A 20,689-nucleotide genomic window follows, 5' to 3' on the forward strand; every position below is an offset into this window, starting at 1 on the left:
GTATGCTTTTCTGCAAGCTTCTCTTTAGTTCAGTGGTTTTCAAACTATTCAGATATGCAGACTCTTAAAAAATTTGCAGTGGCCAGGCAGACTGCTCTAGAGCCAACTTAATCCTTCTAATTCTGGCTTGTTTTTCTTAGTTACCTTTCATGGATCTAGTAAAAGTATCCCATTGACATCCGAGATTCATAGACTAGCAGTTAAGAAAAATACTGCTATAACTAAACCAGCTGGAGAGGGCAATTCTGTATCACAGCATGTGACTCATGTCACAGTAACTTCTGAAATTTATGTTTATTTTGCACAAACAAAGAAAAAAGAACACTTTCAAGAATGCTTAGAAACCAGAATAGTGTCAAAAAGGCTACTCCCAGATTGAAAACTTCAGATTTTAAGCATCAGGTCCCCTTCTATTCATTAGTGTATCAACCAGCCTGTCTCTTTTCTGAATCTCAGAGACGTTCCTCTCAAAATTAACAGCTTTCCAAAAAAGATTAAGCTTAAATATATCAGCATGTGTCAACAAAATCAGTTATAAAACATTCTGCTCAGGCCTGCTTCTTAAATTAAAGGTACTTGAGCCACATATAAGTAACGCTTCACACATGAGTACTGCTACTAAGAAAAAGAGGAGTGAACACACAGTGCAGCTACAGGTTGTTGCTTCAAGTCACTTTCTTTCGCCAGTAACAGTGACAACAAAGATGGCAAAACAGGGGCACTGTCAATGAAATGGAAGATATGTTCAAAGACCCCTGGTCTATCCCGATGAGGAGGGAAATTTCACCCTCACCTTCCTTACAGCACAGGCCAGAGCTACATCTGGGCGTGATTAGGCCCTCAGCTTCAACGCTTAGTAATTCCTGCTGATCCTTCAGAGGGACATCTGAAGTCATTATAGTATCTCTGTACAGCTGTGTTAAAACAAACAGCTCACAAAGAATGTAATTTTCAAACATTTACAACTGATGCCTCAAGTTCCTTTCCTGTAGTTCTTTACTTGAAATCTTCAATCTGTCCTTCCTTTCCTTTCACTCCACTGGAACTACTTTTGCCAAGGTCTCTAACAAGCTTTTTCCTGAAAAATCTCAAGGTCTTTTCTTTATGTTCATCCATTATAACTTCTCTGCTGCACTGATCACTGCTTTTTGGAGACTTCATTCACATTGGGCTTCTGCGATATGTCATCTCCAGCTTCAGCATGTATTTCTTATCATTCCTCAGTATCCTTTTCAGCAGCATCTGTTTTTTCACTCATCCTTTTGCCACTTACATACTTTCCCCTCCTTTTCTGGCTCAAATTATAGGAGAAACAGAAAGGTCATGCTAATGATAACAAGCTTGAAAAAAATTTCAAGTGATAAATAATGGAAATGACCATTTGGCTTCCAGAATAAATTAGGCACCTTTAAATCCAACAAAAAGGAAATATTTTTATGTACAACCTATAAACTAACAGTACTAGTCATGCCACAGGTACTTATAAGAATTACAAAACAAGAAAATACAATTATAAAAGCATGAAATCAGTTACCTGATTTAGAACAAAATACCTGTGGCTTTTTCCTGCTCCTAAGCTTGTGGAGAGTTAGGAAGAGGGTTTTTTGGAAGAAATATTTTTGCATTATTATCTCTTGTAAACACCTTAGTCTGAAAACTCTGATCTTGCTCACTCCTGTATGCAGGATAACAGTTTTACAACTGCTTACTACAGTTTTGCATTGATTTCTGCGTTAAAAAAAAAAAAAAAAAAGCGAAACTCTGTACTAAGTCTTGTTCCTAACGCTTATTCTTAAATATGGCTTTTTAAAGAGCAAAGCAGCATTCCAAGAAATGGTTTTGAAATTCCCTTAGTTGTAAAAAGTTTATACTATTCTGGCATAACAATCACCACAACAAAAAAATCATTTAAAATCTTTTAACCTGACAGTTGTGTTTCTTCTTTCACTCCAGCAAAAGAGTATGCAGAGTTTTCTTGTTAATATGACCATCTCACTTCCTAAAAATATGACCATCTATTACATTTCCAATTTTATTTAATCTTTTTGACAGAAACTAAGTACAACAAACTGTAGATTTTATCATGGCATACTTCATAAGATGCTTCAAATCTACAGAAAAGGAAACATAGAGAATTTAAAATATTTTTTCTCAAACTGCTGTATTTAAGCAGCTGCAGAAAATAGCCTTTCTCCTCTTCAACTATTTTTAGTCAGAGATTTTTACATTAAAAGTAACTAATTAACATTTTTCCAATCCTTTCAGAAACAATCTTACTGTTCTAAGAATTGTAAAATGCCAAAACGATCAGTCTACATAGTCTTTTGTAAGGATTTCCCTCAGACTATAGGACAAGGAGGTTAAAGTACATTCATTTTCTTTTACTGCTTTAGACAAAAATATCAGCCCAGATGTTTTCACTGAAGTTTGTAGGTCAAATTCTTTTACATGATTATTACTCATATGATAGGATTCATTCACAAAAGAATAAAATTGGCTTCAGGCAAATGGTATGACTGAGGGAAAATCAGTATTACTTGTGACTATGTATGTGAGGGTAAACCAGAAATTATTTGGCCCTGGATCACTGTTCATTATAAAGTTCAAGGTGCAATGTCTATGACAGGCATAACTTGATAATCTGACATACCTGTTAACTCAATCGTTATGAAAAAAATTTAGTATCTATAATGTTTTTCCTTTGGTTAACATGCATTTTCTTAGGGAGGAAAATGGAAAATTATAAAAGAATAACCATCCATTAGACAACACACACACACAGAAAAAGTCTTGTCAAACAAGAGGATATATCAAGTGGATACTTTTATACCATATGTAAATAAAAAGTTACCATGCAGGAAATGTGGAAGAACTGATAACAGAAAAATAAAAAAAGTAGTAAAAATAAACACTGTTTAATAAAAGGAAACATACTGGTTGTATGTTTTCTAGGTTTCAAGACAGTATATAATTTTAAAGAATTCTAAATGTATTTAGAATATAACCTTTCCTAAATCTGTAGTGTATTTTATGCTATAACTAAAAGGACATGATTTCCCTAGGTTTGTATACTGTTCAGTATTTTGAACTCCTGATTTCAACAGGGCCACGGGGGACACTACTACAATATGATAATATGTGATAATTTAGATCAATTACTTGTACTTTGCCTATTTTACTGAGCACGTATTTGGAAGAATGTCTGTAAGATGCTGTATATATAAGGTAAACGTATATGCCCAGCAAAGTTAGATATCAGATATATAATTATTACCGCTTTCTATACTATATATGTGTGCAGACAAGCAGCTAATGAGGCCTGAGCAGCTATGGACCTGCCTTTGGTCCATGCCTGTTAATGCAGACCTCCATTTCTGAAAATCAAGGACATAACACAATTATAAAGAAAGTTTCTACATTTCAGTGTTAGCTTGAATGAACTATAATAATAAAAAACCTTTAAGATGCTTTTTGCATAGGGCACTTCTTAAAGTCAAGTTTCTAAAGCAAGGATAACAGCAGTTTCACTGGCACAAAATTTATCAACTGACAAAGCTGTCAAGGCAGCGTGCTGCTGGCTGCACTCCAACTCCCCCACATACATAGCACCGTCTGGTGTGTAAGCTAATAGCAGTCTGGACTTGCACCCTCCCCACTTCTCAGCCAGCTCTCTTCTTTCCCTGCAGCTACATCTTTTAACAAGAAACCGTAATGAGATCTACCCACCTGACACAGTAAGCCTTCTGTAATACAGCTATGTTTTAAAACTTTCATGTCTATTACATTGCAGGTGTCAGGGATGAAACCTAATATACAATCAATGAAGTTGTTGAGCCAAAAATATACCAAAGTATCTATCTGATGGAATGTGTGATCATATTTACTTCTGAGAATGGAGAGTTGTACATTTTAAATAAACCCGTTTAAATAAGAACAGGTACATGCACATTCATGTGTAGCAAACACGAACTCCCTAAATAATTAAAAATCTGTATTTAGCATCTTCATTATAGCAATTATTACAAGAGCATGCTTTTAAATATTTCTACTTCTGACTCGGTAACAAGGGTGACATTGTACGATGCATTCATTTGATGTACTTTACAACAATGCCATACTTATTAATTACCCAATCGAAGCCAGGCTGGGTCACTAATGCTCTCAGCTTGCCTGAGAACAGCTATTCTGTGATCTTCGTGAAGATGTGGGCCAAGTCAAAAAACAAGTGGCACCAACTAGAAACAACCATGATTATTAACATATTTTCAGTTTCTGGAAAGTGGTGATTTTTTTTTCACAACAGAAATAAAAACTACTAGAGAAAGTATAGTCTAGGAGATACAGCACTGGGCTGCAAGTAAGAAACACAGCCTCTTACTAGCTCTGCCTGTTCTGTGAAGGCCATTTCACGTCTTCACAACCTTTACCTTACACATTTTGAAACCACCAGTTATACCGAATAGGTTATTTTCTGTAACAAAAACATGAATAACAATAATAAAATGGAAAAAGTTTAGTAATTTTTAAAGCAGTAGTGTGAATGTTTCTGTTCATTACTATGAAATGCATTCATTTAGTATTTAGTATGTATTTTAGTACTATTGTGAATTTATTTATTTAATGATTTGAATCTTACTTAAAGGTATTAAAGAAGAATATTCCAGTTTTCATACACAGAGGTAACACACACACACACACAGAGATACCACACTTACACATACAATTTAAACTGAGTAAGTTACCATCTGTGGGATTACCATGATTCCACTAGCATAAATTTGAGATGGCTGTTTAAGTTATGTAACAACAGTTGATTATATATTTGATTATATATTTATTTACATTGAAGTTTTGGTAGAAGTTTATCAGTGCTATTTTTAGTATTCGTGTACCTGTAAGACCAATTTAAGAAGGTACTTCGGTGCTGAGGTATGAAAAAATTCAAATAAAAGCTTTAGTATTTCAAGAAATCATCTAAAATATGCTGTCAGAATACCAAGTAAGTATTTTGCAGGTTTCACCTCAGAATCAGTCAGAACTAGAGGGTGCATCTAACACCGGCCAAACTTGCGACCCCAGTCTGCCAATGGAACAGCATCTTAATAGGTATGTTACAATTTCAAAGACTGGTTTGGGGAAGACTAATAAATTTAGAAAGCTTTAAAAGAATTTTCTAGCACTGACAGATATATTTTTAAAATGGAAATGTCAAATTTTAACAGTTTAATCTACTGGAAGCTCAATCTTCATATGAGAGCATGACATATTCTTGGTTTGCATATTCATAGCAACAATCCAGAAAAGGCAAAGAATACTGTTAAAAATGTGTCTTCCGTTTTTAACAAACACCCACTGGCCTCCAAAAATATTGCTTGTATTTTTAATTGTTTTCTTACTTAGCATATGCTGGAGCAACCCAGTATGGATTCTCCTCCGCTTCCTTTGCGTGACGTAAAATAGCCTCTCGAGGGTTGCTATCATCTGTCTTATCCAGTGCAATGTTCTTGACTATGTACGACGACAAGGTCCCTCCATGAGTTCCAACACGGCCACCACGGCCTGCAGCAAAAAACGAAATGAGTATTTTAGAGAAATTTAACAAATAAACAGAGAAGCAAAATGTTGTGTTATGTCTGTAACCTTGATCTAAGGAAGCTATATAATGTTACAGAAAAAGCCTAATTCAGAGCTGCATTCACACAAGTGTTTTACTGATTAAGTAACTAGAAGCGAGTCATTGCAATTATTAATTTATTTTTGGCAACCACCGCAATCAAAGACCAATGTCTTACAGTGCTGGGCACTGCTCACACAGAGTCCCCACCCAAAAATGTTCAAACGCAAATCCAAACAAGCATGGAACCCGGGCATGATGGTCCCTTTGGTATATGACAGTCAGGCAGACAGGCAATGATTGTGCCTAGATTACCTGGTCCTGCTACTGGAGGTTCAGGTTTGTGAGATTTCAGGGGATCCAGTCTATCCTTTTCTAGCTGTTTCCTGGTGCTTCGCTGTCGTGGTTCACGGAACATTGGAAGCGCATGGGCTGAAGAGAAAAGTCACAGTTTAGAGAAAAAAGTGTTAGAAATTCCATTAACTTTTTTAAAGTTTTAATTCCAAGGGCTAAGACTGCAATTGGTCCATGCAATAGGAAAGGTGGCAGAAACAGCCTCCAATTCTTCTGTATCTAAGCAGTGGTATATTTTAGAGGGTTTCTTCCTGCTAAATTTTTAAAAGATAAAAGCAGCCAGATTTCTACTGTTCCTTTAGGCAGCAGTCTTTCAACTGTAACACTGTTTGGATAGTTTACTTGTATTTAACTTATTCCTCTCATTCGGTTCTTAGCATTACCACTGTGACAACTGGTTGCTCTTTTCCAAACTTTCCATCTTTCTACAGTTTTCTATTACTCTGTTCTAACAGTGTGACAAAACTCTAGATGCAGTCTTGGATCTGAGACAGAGAGAGGATAAATCTCCCTCTATGATCCAAGACATGATGTTTCTTCATATAAGGTCATAATCACATTTTTTTAAATTATGAGATTAATTGAGGTTGGTTAAAGCTGTAACTGAGACAGAATTTGTCTAAATTATCAGGATTTAACACTCTTGTTTCCTCATAAAACTACTACAGTATCTTCAATCACAGCAATTTATCTGTGTATTGTTTCAACACACACCCGCCCAGAGATGCTTTTGTCAGCCGCACAGAAGCACCATGTTCAGGGACATAGTTTTCTCAGGGTGAGGTTTAGCCCTCACACCCATGTGTGCTGATTGCTGCTGTTTCTCCAAATGTGGAAAACTCTGGGGGCAGGGGAGACACCCAAAATACAAAACCCGCAAAGCACCATAATCTCAAGTGTAGGGGCACCAGCTCCTTACTGAATAAAAAAGGATGGGATATCTAGGGATCTACTGGCTTAATTTTCCAGGTTATTTCTGGAAGCCTACTAAATTTATTAGACTAAGCGAAGTCATAGCCACGTGACATAGAAGTAGATCTTTGGGAATAAACGTTTAAATTTTATTTTTACAGATTTCATGAAGCATGAAATGCCTAGGACAATTTGCTGGCAAGCACTAAGCTTGATTGGTTTGCATAGAGCATCTGAGGTGACTTCTGCACAGATCCAAGCTTTTGCCATATGTGGAGTCAAGGTTGTCCAAGAGAAACCCAAGCTGAGTATTCCTGTGTTTTAAAAGTAACACCTAATCCCTCAAGTGACTTTCCTGCATTTTAAGCAGCTACTATAGGCAATTCTGAGTGTAGACTAAAAAAGTAAAAAAAGCAAAAAAAAAAAAAAAAAAAAAAAGTAGTACAAAAAAGTCCAGAAAAAGTCAACGAAAAAAAAAATGTTGGTTCACTTGGGAAAGGACTTCTGAGATCTTCAGTTCTGTCCAGTTCTATCTGTAAGCTTAAAAGGAAGAAATGCAACCTCTGAAAAGTTTCCAAAATATGCAAACTGAAAAAATCGTAAAGCAAATCCTTACAACTACTTCACTACCAGCTCTCAAATGTTTTTACTGCATTACTTTATATGGAAGTACCCTTATTTAGTTTCAAAATGATGTACAAAGAATAATTAAACGGCTAAAACTCAATGACAAAGTTCCAAAGCTTTGCAAAAATTGCACCTAAATAAATCTAAATTTGCGTACCTTTGAATGGCATTTATAAATGCCATTGGATACACTTGGATACACAAGTTCCATTGGATTTTAAGCGGAAAGTTTTTCAAAAATCACAAAAACTCTTTACAGTGTAAACATTAACAACGGCACACACAAAGTATTTAGATAATAGGCTGTGTGATGATATAGTCAGGGCTGTAGTAAGGATGGGGTGAGAAGGGCACCCAGACAAGATAAATATTCCTGATCTTTGCCAGCTGCTACTTTACCCGCTGCTACCCAGGAATGGGAACTGCACATCTGCAGCAGCAGGGTGAGTAGGAGACAGCTGCGGCTGGAAAGTACCCAAAAGGCGTCCCCAGAACCAAAGTGCCTTGATATGGGCCTGGTTACTAACACTGGCCAGGCTTTCTCATTCTAAACCTTCTTTTTGTTTATTATGCTGCCAAACAATTTGTATGTTCAATAAAAATGAAATGTTATTTCTAAGAATGAGATTACTGGAAAACAGGGCTGGATCCAACACTGTGGAACCAGGAGGAAAGGAAGAAAAGAAACAAGACAGCACAACCCTGTGATTGCTGTCAGTTCACATGAGGTAGCACTACATAGGGCAGGGCTAATTGGGAGGGCTGGATCTCAGCTGAGCCCATCATCCTCGTTACATCTGCCCTTAGGAAAAGCCAACATTTTACAGTAACAATAATAACAATTTCTTATGTATCAGCAAGTCTTAATAGTAACATGAGCTTTTATACAAGAACAATCCTGATGTTGGAGAGATATTTTAACTATTTAAAAACTCATGTATCTCCGGGCAAGTTCTAAATTTTGAAAAATCACTTGGAATTTGTTCAAGACCTATTCTTCATGTCTTTGATTTTGCCACTCATACTATTAATGCTCCCAAGTGACAAAAAGCTTCCTAGACCCATCTAGGTGAGAATTTGGGAGGGAAGCTATCCTGGGCTTTTTTGCTTTATCTAGCTTTTTTTTTTTTAACCCCCCTTCTTCAACAAAATACACTGAAAGGACATCCCAACTGAATACAAACAGCTGTCCTTTCAGGCTTCTACTGCATGAAACTTGCACTAGAATCTAGGAAACAACCATGATTAACAACTTTACAGGACATACTGAATAAAATCATATGAAGCACTAACATCTCATAGCAATGCTCAATACTTCATGAATGATTGTAACTTTTAGAGGGGAGAATATAAAACTAAATGTTCTGCAAAGGATATAAAACCTGAGAAAGAGCTAAGGATGTTCTTTAAAGATATGTTTGAGTTCCTTACGTGTTATAATGTAATCTTGCGTAAGAGTCTCTGCTTGTCTCTCTTTTCGTTTTGTTTTGACCACACACAATTTTGCTCCCCTAGGAGGAAGCATACAGCAGTTTAGTTGGTCTTTTTATAGCAGAAATAGAAACCATTTTTTATTCAAGACAAATATTCTCAACTAAGCTATATAGCACATTAAACATTCATGAATGTGTGTATCTTTGCATGTCCACGCACATGTGAAGGAAGATAAAAAGATTAGGATATCTGTTATACTGCAGCTTTTTATGACTTGTGGAAATAAGGTTGGAAGTTTCATTTCACATTTCGTTTGTCCACAGTATGTCTAGCACGCGCACAGAAAATGCACCTCTCCAAATGGGGGCAATGATTTGCTTCTACCTCTCCTACTCAGCAGCAAGGGTGGTAGTTACCTAATCAGAAGTGTCTGTAACACAGCATTGGGGAAGCTTGCATAAGCCCAGTTGGCACTAAGACTGATTTAAACAGGTGGTATTACTCCTCCTTATGATAAGCACCAGGAAACAATCCAGGTACCAAACCAAGCTAGGGCTCCATGATCTGTGTTAGAGACTCGGGGCTGCACTCACTTTGCACTCACACATCTGCTTGATACTTAACCACACTATGACAGCTCTGCACTGTTAGCATCTTTTGAGTATGGAAGGAAGATTTTACCTTTACAGAGTGTCTACTCTATGCACTGACAATAAAAACAAACAGTAGTTTATCTCTGGAGAGGGGTCCAAGCAATGATGACTGGCTGCTCTCTTGGTCTCCAAACTGACAAACTAAAGTTATTTCTGACTATTTTATGAACCAGAGTTTATCCACATATTCAAGTGTCCAGGTCACAGTAGGCATCCAGAAACTGTGACTTGTAACACAGTATGTTTTCGGATGCCAGTGAAACAAAGACAAGGGGGCTATAAGGAGAGAACATCTTATTCATGCAACTCAATATATCAAATATGTTTCCCCCTCTGCTGAAAGAAGCATGCCCCAGGTCTCCAGCTAATCCATAGGGTAAAAGGAAGTCAGCTGCAGAAGAAATACTTATAGACTAAGTTAAGTCTTTCCATCCTAGGCTGCAGGTTAAGTCTTTCCATCCTAGGCTGCAGGTTAAGTCTTTCCATCCTAGGCTGCAGGTTAAGTCTTTCCATCCTAGGCTGCAGGTTAAGTCTTTCCATCCTAGGCTGCAGGTTAAGTCTTTCCATCCTAGGCTGCAGGTTAAGTCTTTCCATCCTAGGCTGCAGGTTAAGTCTTTCCATCCTAGGCTGCAGGTTAAGTCTTTCCATCCTAGGCTGCAGGTTAAGTCTTTCCATCCTAGGCTGCAGGTTAAGTCTTTCCATCCTAGGCTGCAGGTTAAGTCTTTCCATCCTAGGCTGCAGGTTAAGTCTTTCCATCCTAGGCTGCAGGTTAAGTCTTTCCATCCTAGGCTGCAGGTTAAGTCTTTCCATCCTAGGCTGCAGGTTAAGTCTTTCCATCCTAGGCTGCAGGTTAAGTCTTTCCATCCTAGGCTGCAGGTTAAGTCTTTCCATCCTAGGCTGCAGGTTAAGTCTTTCCATCCTAGGCTGCAGGTTAAGTCTTTCCATCCTAGGCTGCAGGTTAAGTCTTTCCATCCTAGGCTAACAGTTGCCTCCCGATGGACGAACACCTTTCCATTAGATGTGCAGGCAAAAGCACAGGTGACATGGCGGGGAGGGAGGGTAGAGAACCAGGCGGAAAGATGGGAGTGTGCTTTCTTGTATTGCCCCCTCTCAAATTTGGCCCTCAAGCACAACTTCACAGTCACTGAAGTTTAAGCTAATGTTTCTAAACAAAATTTTTTACTTCAGAAAAAAAAAAAGAGATGCCAGATCAAAAATATGACTACATTAAATAAATATACTTCAAAAACACCATCTCATGCAGTCCTTCAGAGGCTGGTTATTCTTACTGCTGAAGGGCTGGTTATTCTTACTGCAGCTTTTGTACAATTCAATAATGAAAGCATGTGCAAATGTCAGCATACAGCACCATGAAAAGCTCAGAGGAAAATGCACTGCTTTTCAAAAACCTTTTTTTTTTTTTAAATTTTTTACAGTAATTAAATAGGCAAAACTCTGCAAAACAATCAATCCTAAACCATTTTTTCCCATCTCTTACAATCAGAAAATCACAGAATTAGCCTAAGGTTGAGGAAAAATAATGTTCTTAATAATTAACCACTAAAATTACCTCTGGCTTTTGACAGGATCATAGTACACTTTTGCCAATCCATTTGCTGTGCCAACCATGATCTGATTCAGCTTGGGATGCCAAAGGCAACGCACAACACTCTGCAACAAAGAAAATATTGATAGTTGGTCATTCATCTAGATCTTAGAATTAATATTCATTATTATTCATTAATATTCATATTGTCAAATAACGGCTCAAAGTCACACTGTACAAGGAACAAGCTTGAACACGTGGATGAATATGTGAACACATGAATGAATAAAAGTTCCTCTCCTAAGCTGGAAACAATCTAGAAGGAGTGACAACATATGGACATAGGCAGATAAGGAAGTAAAAATGGGTGGCAGCATGATAACCATAGATCTCCGCAGGCTAACTATTCCAGGATCTTCATGGGTATGATGCAAATAGAAAGTTGAAAGCAGATTCAAAAGAGAACGATGAGGTGCTTCAGATTTAGTAACATGGACCTTCATGACTTTTGCATTTTCCTTTTTAAACTCTTAATTATTCCACCCTGTTCCTTACTTTAACTATTTTTCCCTTCCTCTTAGACTAAAACTTTCACACAGAGCTGACCTTTCACTCACTGACTGCAGAAATGAAGAGTAGCTGATCTTCACTCTTGGTTCTTTCTTCCCTAGAATGCCCTGAAGAACTTGGTATTTGAAGGCAATGTCTCACAGCTCTGTCACCCTTCTGGTCAGCACAGAAACCAATTTTCAGACATTAAGAGCATTGTTCTGTTATACCCATAGCATGGTCTTCTGCATGACTGATGGCTGTACTCAATCTGAATCACCAGACCAAAACAGAAACTCTGTAAGACTATCAAGGCATCTGACTCAAGAGAGCCAAAGGAGTGCGCATAATTTGCCATGCAGGACAAAACATCTTACTATGAAAAACATTTCTGCATCTGACTAACAGGAAAAAAACCCTGCTCTTGAGAGGTAGTAACTTTTTAAAGGGATACTCTCCAAGAGTGAAGACTGAGGTCTTGACAGTGTTTGTGTTAACTTTGTAATAAATGTACCCAAAGATAGCAGGATGTATCTTCATCCTATTATTTCACTGAATAATGTTCAATCATTTTTCCATCCTTTTTTCCCCAAGCTTACCACTTCTCCTTTCTCAAAAAACAGGTATAGATGCCTCTCAAAGTGAATTAATAATTCAATATACAACCACTTTCATCTACCAAGAAACAATCCATACATTTTGTTACATAATACATCACATAATAGTCACAAAATGGGAACCACTAATGTCTCAACAAGGGAAAAATTCAACTAAGTTAGAATATAATTCGGAGTGCAAGTGAAATATAGCCCTATAACTTGGGAGATGAGAACCATGTGATTTAGAAGTGAATGGTTCTTTATCAACTCTGTTGACTGCTGAATCGCTTTCCCCGTTTCATTTTTCTCTCTCTCTCTGGTTTGGTCTATATCCCGTTTTTTTCAATGTTACGAGGCATACAGAATTAAAACTATGATTCTGAAACCCATTCAGCCATTGTGAATTAGACATTCATTTGTCGGCAAGATAAACATCTCAGAGAAAAGTTATTGTTCATCTGCTTGGTGTTCTTGCGAAAAAAATAAAAAAAATTGAGAGATGAGCTTACAAGAATCAGCTGATCACTCTTTACAAGCTATATCCATAAAGCATCATGCCCACTACATACATATGCATCCAACAGCATGCTACTCACAGGTACAAATAAACATGATTTATTTATTTTGAGACAACTAAAGTACTATGATCTTTTTAGAGATAAATAGGAAGTACAAAATAAAGTTCTTGTAATTCATTATCTCCATAATCCCTGCTACATGTTACCAAAATAATCAATACAGGGTTATTAATAAGTTGTTTGGTTTAAATAAAGATTCCTACATACTGTTATGTAATCCTATTACTCAGATGCTACGGTAATTCTAGAACCCACAAAGCTAGTAACAAATATTGAAGGTCAAAGGTGGGTGGCCTTTTCTTTTATTAATATTTATTGCATGTGTTTAGCCAGCCTTTTTAAACTTCGTAGTTAATGTGGTTCTCCACTTTCTACTGTCAAGTAAATGTATTTTATAGCATGGTACTGGATACCAGCCAACAAAAACAAAGCCTGAGACAGTGTGGCTCAGCGCTGATGGGGATTGCTAAGTTTCTAACTTGTCAAACATGCACAGCACACTTAAAACCACCATGGCACGTGCTCCAGAGGAGGCAGAAGAAACTGCCATAAAATGCAGCACTATAAATCTTCTGACACTGTAAAATGTCTCCAGAACATAACTTGTTAAAAACTAAACAAATACAAGGTCTGAACATGCAAGTAATTAATTTTATTAAGCCACTAGCATATGAACCTACTTTATAAGAAATAATAAAAACTAGTAAGGTGGATTTTCAGATTGTTTTAGAATTGGACAATACCTTAAAAAAGAGAAAAATATTGAAATCCTGAAGTAAATCCTAAAAGTCCTTCTCAGTCAGATAATCCCAAAGTAGTAAACATTTTAAACAACTATACAGCAGAGGGATCAGTGGAGACTAGGTCTTAACACTGGAAGGAGGCAGCGGACGAGGGATCTTTATCATGCAAAAATAGTTAATTCCTAAACACAGCAGCCTTGCGCCAATAACTCTAACTTTCCTACTGTTTACACTTCAAATAAATCAGGTAGATATCTTCACCATCAGAAATGCAAAACAACGAAACTCTGGTCACAGAATGTCCTGCCCCCCAGCTCTCCAGGGGAATAGAGTGCTCCTGGCAGGAGAAGTGTTTCCCCAGCCTGACCTACCCATGCACATAGATAGACACCTACCTACTGATACAAGATTTTACAGAATCATAGAAGGGCTGAGGTTGGAGGGCACCTCTGGAGATACCTAGTCCAACTCCCTGCTGAAAGCAGGGTCAACTACCTGTAACTACTGAGGTTGCCCAGGAGATTGTCCAGTCTGGTTTAGACTACTCGCCTCCAAGGAAGGCAATTCCAGAACCTCTCTGGGCAACCTGTTGCAATGTCTGACCATCCTCACTGTAAAAAAAGTTTCTTCTTATGTTTAAATAGAACTTCCTGTGTTTCACTTTGTGCCTATTGCCTCTTGTCCTGTCACTGAGCACCACTGAGAAGAGTCTGGCTCTGTCTTCTTTACTTCTTCCCATCGGATATTTATAAACATTGATAAGATCCTCCTGGAGCTTTCTCTTTTCCAGGCTAAACAGCCCCAATGCTCTCAGCCTCTCCTCGTATGTCAAATGCTCCAGTCCCTTAATCGTCTTAGTGGCCCTTTGCTGGACTCGCTCCAGTACGTCCATGCCTCTCGTGTACCGAGAAGCCCAGAACTGGACCTAGCACTCCTGAGTAGAAGGCAGTAACCACCTCCCTCGACCTGCCGGCAATGCTCTTTTGTCTGATACAAACACCTCTGGCTGCTGCTTTCTGTTTCTCTCAGATGGAAACCGGATTTGCCTTGAATCCTGATTCCAAAATACACAATGATTTTTTTAATAACTATTTTCATTTTAAGATGGGGTCTTGCAGTGGAACCCAGAATGAACCAGATGGTACTTAAGTTTTAACTGCCCCCTGTGACAAGAGTTCAGGCTGGAAGTAATAACCACAGGAACTAAAAGCAAACTACAATCTCTCACTGCACTTAACAAGGTGATTTCATGCTTTATCAGAGAAGTAAAACAGGAGAAAGGAATTAGCTTGACAGTGCTTTATGGAAACTTAGCACAAAGGACTGGATTAACCATTAGTACTGGCTGTATGGAAATTCAGTGGATGCTAGCTTCAAGGCTCAGAAAATATGAACACTAGAGCAATAATGAAAAACTTCAATTAACTAATTTTAGATTCAAACATTCAACATAGAAAGACTTAAACAGTTTCTCATAACAATTAAAGCTGAAACAAAGACAAAGTGAGGTAGATTCTGAAATCCATAAAATTTCAGGTCCTCTCTCAGCTTTGCAAAGAAAAATAATGTATTATAATAAATAAGAATGATAACATGCAGAATGTATCATCATGCAAACATCTTCAAAACCTTAAAAAAAAGATTCTAATAATGGCTCAATGTATGGGACAGCACATCTTCAGAACACGAAGTTCTGGAAGACTGTCATAAAAATAATTTCATCTTGGCCAGAAGAGATTATTTTGCCCAGCTTTGTGACAGTAAGATTAACCTATCTTAAAATAACAGTACTTATAAAAACAGCACTTACAAAGGACAATTACTAGTAATGTTTTAAAAGCTGTTTGGTACTTTTGTTCTTATTTTGTATTACTTAATGTCATTAATTTCTTCAAATGCAGTCAAGCTGAAAAGACTTTGCTAGGGTCTACTGCATACACAAATGCAATAGATGGTATTGGGAAATACTGGGAAAAGATTGGGAAAATATTTTTGTGAAGTTAGGCAGGAAGAATGTTAAAAATGCTAACAAAAAGAGAAACAGTCCAAGTTCACCTTCTTTAGTGTCACTACAAAGGAACTTAGGAAAAATTCATTGCATGTCATTCACAGCAGGCCTTTGTCAAGATTTTCAGATAATAGATTATTCTTGGAATACTGACTTAGAGTGAAATAAAACAACAACAAAATTACACACTTTTAAAGACATCTTTGCTGTAATCTGGATGAAAATGTTTATCTTCCTAAACAAACACCTAATAAAATACAAACAGATTACCGATTGTTCCTGAAACTAGCTATATCTTTTTCTAAAGTAGCTACACCATTATTTTAAACAGAAAAAATGGGTTACCAGACAAACATACACCTTCTCCTTTGTTTTTAAATGAAGCACTGTAGTCACTTCAGACTCCTGAATCTTTTAAAATAAACTCCAGTTTTACAAAATTTTATCTGCAATACCTTAGAAAAACTTAAAAGTATGTCGTAAACTTCAACCAGAAAGCTCACAAACACATAGAAAGATGATAGGCGATTACATCTTTTCTCTCTGAGGTGCACTTCTACCTGCATTTCTTCAGTTCTGAGATACGCGCAGTCCCTGTTCATGTGCAATTCTGGGATGCTTCTTAAATAGCCCTCTGCATCACATAAGCTGAGCTGTTGGTGCAGGTAAGCAGCAAACTACACCAAGTAATTTTTTCCTGTTAATTTTTTTTCTACCAAAGTTAATTCTCTTATTTAGCTCGCTAGACCGCCACTCAATAATGGCTGTGCTCCAACAGCATTGAACAGCAGTGCTTCTGAATGTGAAACTGAAGCCTGAATCAGACTTCTCTGCAACACAGAATGGAACATTTATTCTGCTCTAGAAATATACTCTTGCGTTTAATAGGCAAAGTGAAGAACAACTGAAATAGATTTCTCTGCAAGCAAAAGCTAATTACCTCAACTGAAACTGTCCAGAACACTTGGGCTAACACCCCTAGAGAAGAAAACAATGCAGAGAGGGCATTTTACAAGGTTAGCAAGAAAAGATTAAAATGATTTGTTGGATAGAAATGGAAAATTTACCCCTAAGATGAAACCACAAAACTGGTAAGGTTGTAAAACTACAAATTCTGATGTCAAGCACTGCAAGAATTCTACTGGATCTTTGGTTACAAAGACTGCAGCAGTGTAGGCAAAATTCAGCTTTCTGGCCCATGCTTCAGCTTAAAATTCAGGACATGAAGAGCAGTTTTAGAGGGGTCAGTGCAGGTTTGGGGGGAAGAAGGCTACAAAAGGTTAAGAAACTTCCCTCAACAAGAGGGATGAGGAAGTGTCAGATGGGGAAGAGGGACTGGCAGGGGTCTGTGGGTGTTGCAAGAAGCTTCCCAGGGGATGCCAGTAGGGTCTCTCTCTCTTCTGCACCAGCCTGCTCCCCTTGCAGACTGTCCACCTCCTACTCTGCTCTCTTCTGGCACTGCAGATCTCCCCACACCTGTCACAGTACCCTATCCCCTGCTGCCTCCTCTGCTGGGCAGTTCCCTTCCATGCTCAGAAACAACATCCATCCTCTAACCTCGGCTGCTGGAAGAGACTGAGGTCTGCTCCTTACCAAGGGAGTGAAGAGGCTCCCCTAGAGGTCAGGGCTTTCTGCTCTTGGAGCCACTCAAAGCAGCAGCGGAGGCACTTGGGGCAGACAACCCTTCTGTCCTCCTGGCAAACCTCTGACTGTGGGGTGCAGCAAACAGCTGGCGGCACTAAGTGCTCACCCTACAGGAAAAAGATTCACTGCGGGGGTCTATCAGCGCAGAACGGCAAGGCTTCCTGTGATGGCAAAGCCAAAGTTAACAGCTCACTCCCTCTTCTCCCCTTCTGCACAGTCCAGTCCCAACCAGGCAAGGAACCTGTCTGAGTGGGGGCAGCTGATTCAGCGTGCCGAACCAGTAGAAAAAGTTTGTTTCATTTTGTTCCGTTTCTTAACTTTCTGAGGCAGCTTTTTGGTGGCAGCTTTTCACTGTGGGATAGCAAAAGTCAGAGACAGAGATATACAAGCCAACAAGGGAGAACATAGAGGCAAAGGAGGGGACGAGGACTCCACGTTCAGTGACTGCAAGCTGCAACATTGGCTCGGCTGTTTTAGGAAATCTCCCCCTAAAAATTTCAATAGTAACTGATGCAGCTTTAGAGAGAATTAGCCATTTTTAAAGGCTCAAAGACTAGTAGAAACTATACACGGTTACAAGCATATAAAGCAACATTTCTTGTATCTTGTATACAAAGCAATATTGCAGTACATGATACACAAAAAGTAACCAAAATATTCATAGTTTTAAAGTTATGATTCAATCTATAGATTCCTAACACTTTTTAAAAAAGGTATTAGTTCATTACAAGACTCTTGCAATATCTTCTACTTCCCTGAAGTATTATTCATCTCTACCCTCTCTCACTCTGTTCTGCCAGAGAGCTAGGGAAAAAATAAGGTTTCCCTCCATTGCTCTCTTCTGTTATTCCTATTATTAACATTTTATCTGTCTGTAAGCTGAAGTATTCATTTCTTATTTTTTGCATTTCAGTTGAAAGCTTGACCAGGATCCAACAGAATGTAACTTCTTTTAGATGTATACAAACATCCAAGAAAACAATTAATCTTTTGTTACTAGCAAAATGTTATTATACACACATGCATACATGATGGGGGGTACGCACATGCTAATCTAATGCAATATGGAGATCATCATTTGTTGCAAGACTGGCATGATACCAAGTTTCTCCATTTTCTGAGAAATTCCAAGGACTGATATTTTTAGCATAAAGAGGAATCACCATACATTTCTGCAGTGCTTAGCTCAGTGGGGCTAACAGTCTTTCCTTGCTACTGTAAAACAAAAAGCAAATTAGATGGGGGTCATATTTTACAATTATGCTTTACTTTCTTTTCCCTCCTTCAGGAGGTCTTACTCCTTCTCAACTTAATCAGGCACTGTTTTCTTTGGAATCAACCTCTTCTCCCCAAAGACAGCTAAGTTTTAAGGTTAAATCCCATACATTTGTCTTTGAAAATGAACACTTCATATGAAGTGTGTTTTCTGATAATACATGATAACGTATGAGCTTTTCAAAGTTCACAAGTAAAGCTTCCCTTGCCATATACGACAGAGGAAGAAAAACATGCTTCCACTTGAGTCATGTGCTGTTGGAATAAACCTTTTCAATTTTTATTTCTCTTCGGGTACAGCCTCTCATTCTTCACAGATAGACTCTCATCCTTCTTATACAGTTCCTCCAGAATTTCAGAACTGATTATTCAGACTGCAGCTATCAGACTTTTAGGCTGAGAAGTTCACGAAATTCATGACTGCCTGCATGGCTACTCGCTATGCCCTGAAAGAAAGCTGTTTATTTAAAAGAATGTACAAACAAAACGCGTACATGGGGAATATTCACACCTACGGAAAACTACTGTCAGAGCACGGAAATCTCTACTGAAGGATGACAACAAATAGATTATTTTTGTACCATCTCCTGTGGCAAGTGTGCAGCCAACATCCCACCTGTAAACTGGAAAGAACAAAAGTGATTTCCCTGGAAGTTATTTGCCATATGATGATAATTTACCACTAGAAAAAATACTGCTAATTAAAAATTAATACTGAAAATGGAAAAGGAACACACAAATCCTAGACTTTCACACATATCCACCTGTTGAAGCAAAACTGTACAATTTTTGATGTTTCCTTGACGTGATGTTTCCACTGATTAAAAAAAAAAAAGTTTGTTCATATTTAGATAGCGTTCTGTAGTCTTAAGGTGAAGTTGCTGATGTTTGGACAGTTACGTTGGGATCTCAGGTGTAAGTGAGAAAGCTTACGCTTGACTCTCTCTCAGCTAGCACAGTCCTTTTATTGAGAGGGCATGCTTTTCTGCTGTGCTACTGTAAATTGCATAGTTATAAATCAATAGAAATGAGTACAAAAGAAACCGATTGTCTCCTACTTTGCTATTGGCAAGGTCAGAGCAAGACAGATGAAATGTTCCAATGCTTTAGCACAAGAGAATCAGTATCAATGGAGGGACGTGAAGATCTTAGGTGGGATTTACCTCACCAAACCTAAGATGTCTACACCTCTAATCTTTAGAAGTTGACTCTTTAAATGTCTAAAACCACTCACCTCCCTTTATAATCAATGCAGAGAAATAAGCATTTTTACAGTGGTCTTCATCTAACCTAGTTTAGATATCTATTTTAGGATGAGATAAATCAGAGTCTGGATGTGTTTATTTCTCTCTGATGATTAGAAAGGGAGCCTAGGGTGACTGAATCGGTTGTAGACATCTATATTTGGTCAGGTGAATCCCTATAGCCTACAATGGCCAAAATAACTATAGAAGAAAAGCAGAAAACTAAATGGAGCAACACGAGGAGGATCTGTGTTACAGCATGTTGTGCTACTTTTATAAAACTCTCCAGTTCCTCAGGGAAAAGGATTCTGGAGGCCAAATTAAATACTCCTAGTGCAGAAAGAATACATCACATACAAATTCCTAAAATCATCCAACAAATCTTTAGAATCTTAGTTTTGAAAGATCAGGTGTAGCTCTGAAGGTACCGAAAAACTGAAATAGAAACAAAAACAAAGCCTTATGCTCTCCCTCACTTCTTCCCCCTTTTCTGTCCTATGAAAACATAATTCAGCTTCAGAGTCTGTTCTGAATCTATACAATAAAAAAGTCACAGGAAGAGCTGCTGATCTAAGAAAATATTTTCAGTTAGGAAAAGAAAAACTTAAACAAACTCTCTCTCTTTCCTAAGTGGCAGCTTTGCTTCAGTGACCATGACGGTATGTGATGGGCTCTGTTTGAACAGCGTGGTTCTGATTTGCTGCACTTGGCTGCCCAGATAAGCGGCATGTCAGCAGGGAAGATACTCAATGTGTGAAAGGACGTGCTGACGGCGGTCATGGACTCTCTAAGTACAGGTCACTACAGCGGTGCCCAAATGGGGCTTTTCTGACTGAACTGAGTATTTGTCTGTACTGTAATTTTCATAAGTTCTGACACTGATGAAAGAATCCCAGTCTGTCAAAATCA

General features: G+C 38.0%; 1 protein-coding gene across 2 annotated transcripts in view; it reads right to left on the minus strand.

The window, feature by feature from the left end:
* The window catches only part of LOC112983584 (WD repeat-containing protein 70), a 146,345-nt gene that overhangs the window by 4,562 nt on the left and 121,094 nt on the right, over positions 1–20,689 (minus strand). For both annotated transcript variants that reach the window (XM_064502003.1, XM_026100799.2), the window contains exons 14-17: positions 11,165–11,265; positions 8,939–9,018; positions 5,930–6,046; positions 5,397–5,559 (exon numbers count right to left, since the gene is read on the minus strand). In XM_064502003.1, the coding sequence (XP_064358073.1) occupies positions 5,397–5,559; positions 5,930–6,046; positions 8,939–9,018; positions 11,165–11,265 (461 nt within the window). The remainder of the gene's footprint in view (positions 1–5,396; positions 5,560–5,929; positions 6,047–8,938; positions 9,019–11,164; positions 11,266–20,689) is intronic.

The sequence above is a fragment of the Dromaius novaehollandiae genome, chromosome Z, assembly GCF_036370855.1.
Source record: "Dromaius novaehollandiae isolate bDroNov1 chromosome Z, bDroNov1.hap1, whole genome shotgun sequence".
In the NCBI taxonomy this organism is placed as follows: domain Eukaryota; kingdom Metazoa; phylum Chordata; class Aves; order Casuariiformes; family Dromaiidae; genus Dromaius; species Dromaius novaehollandiae.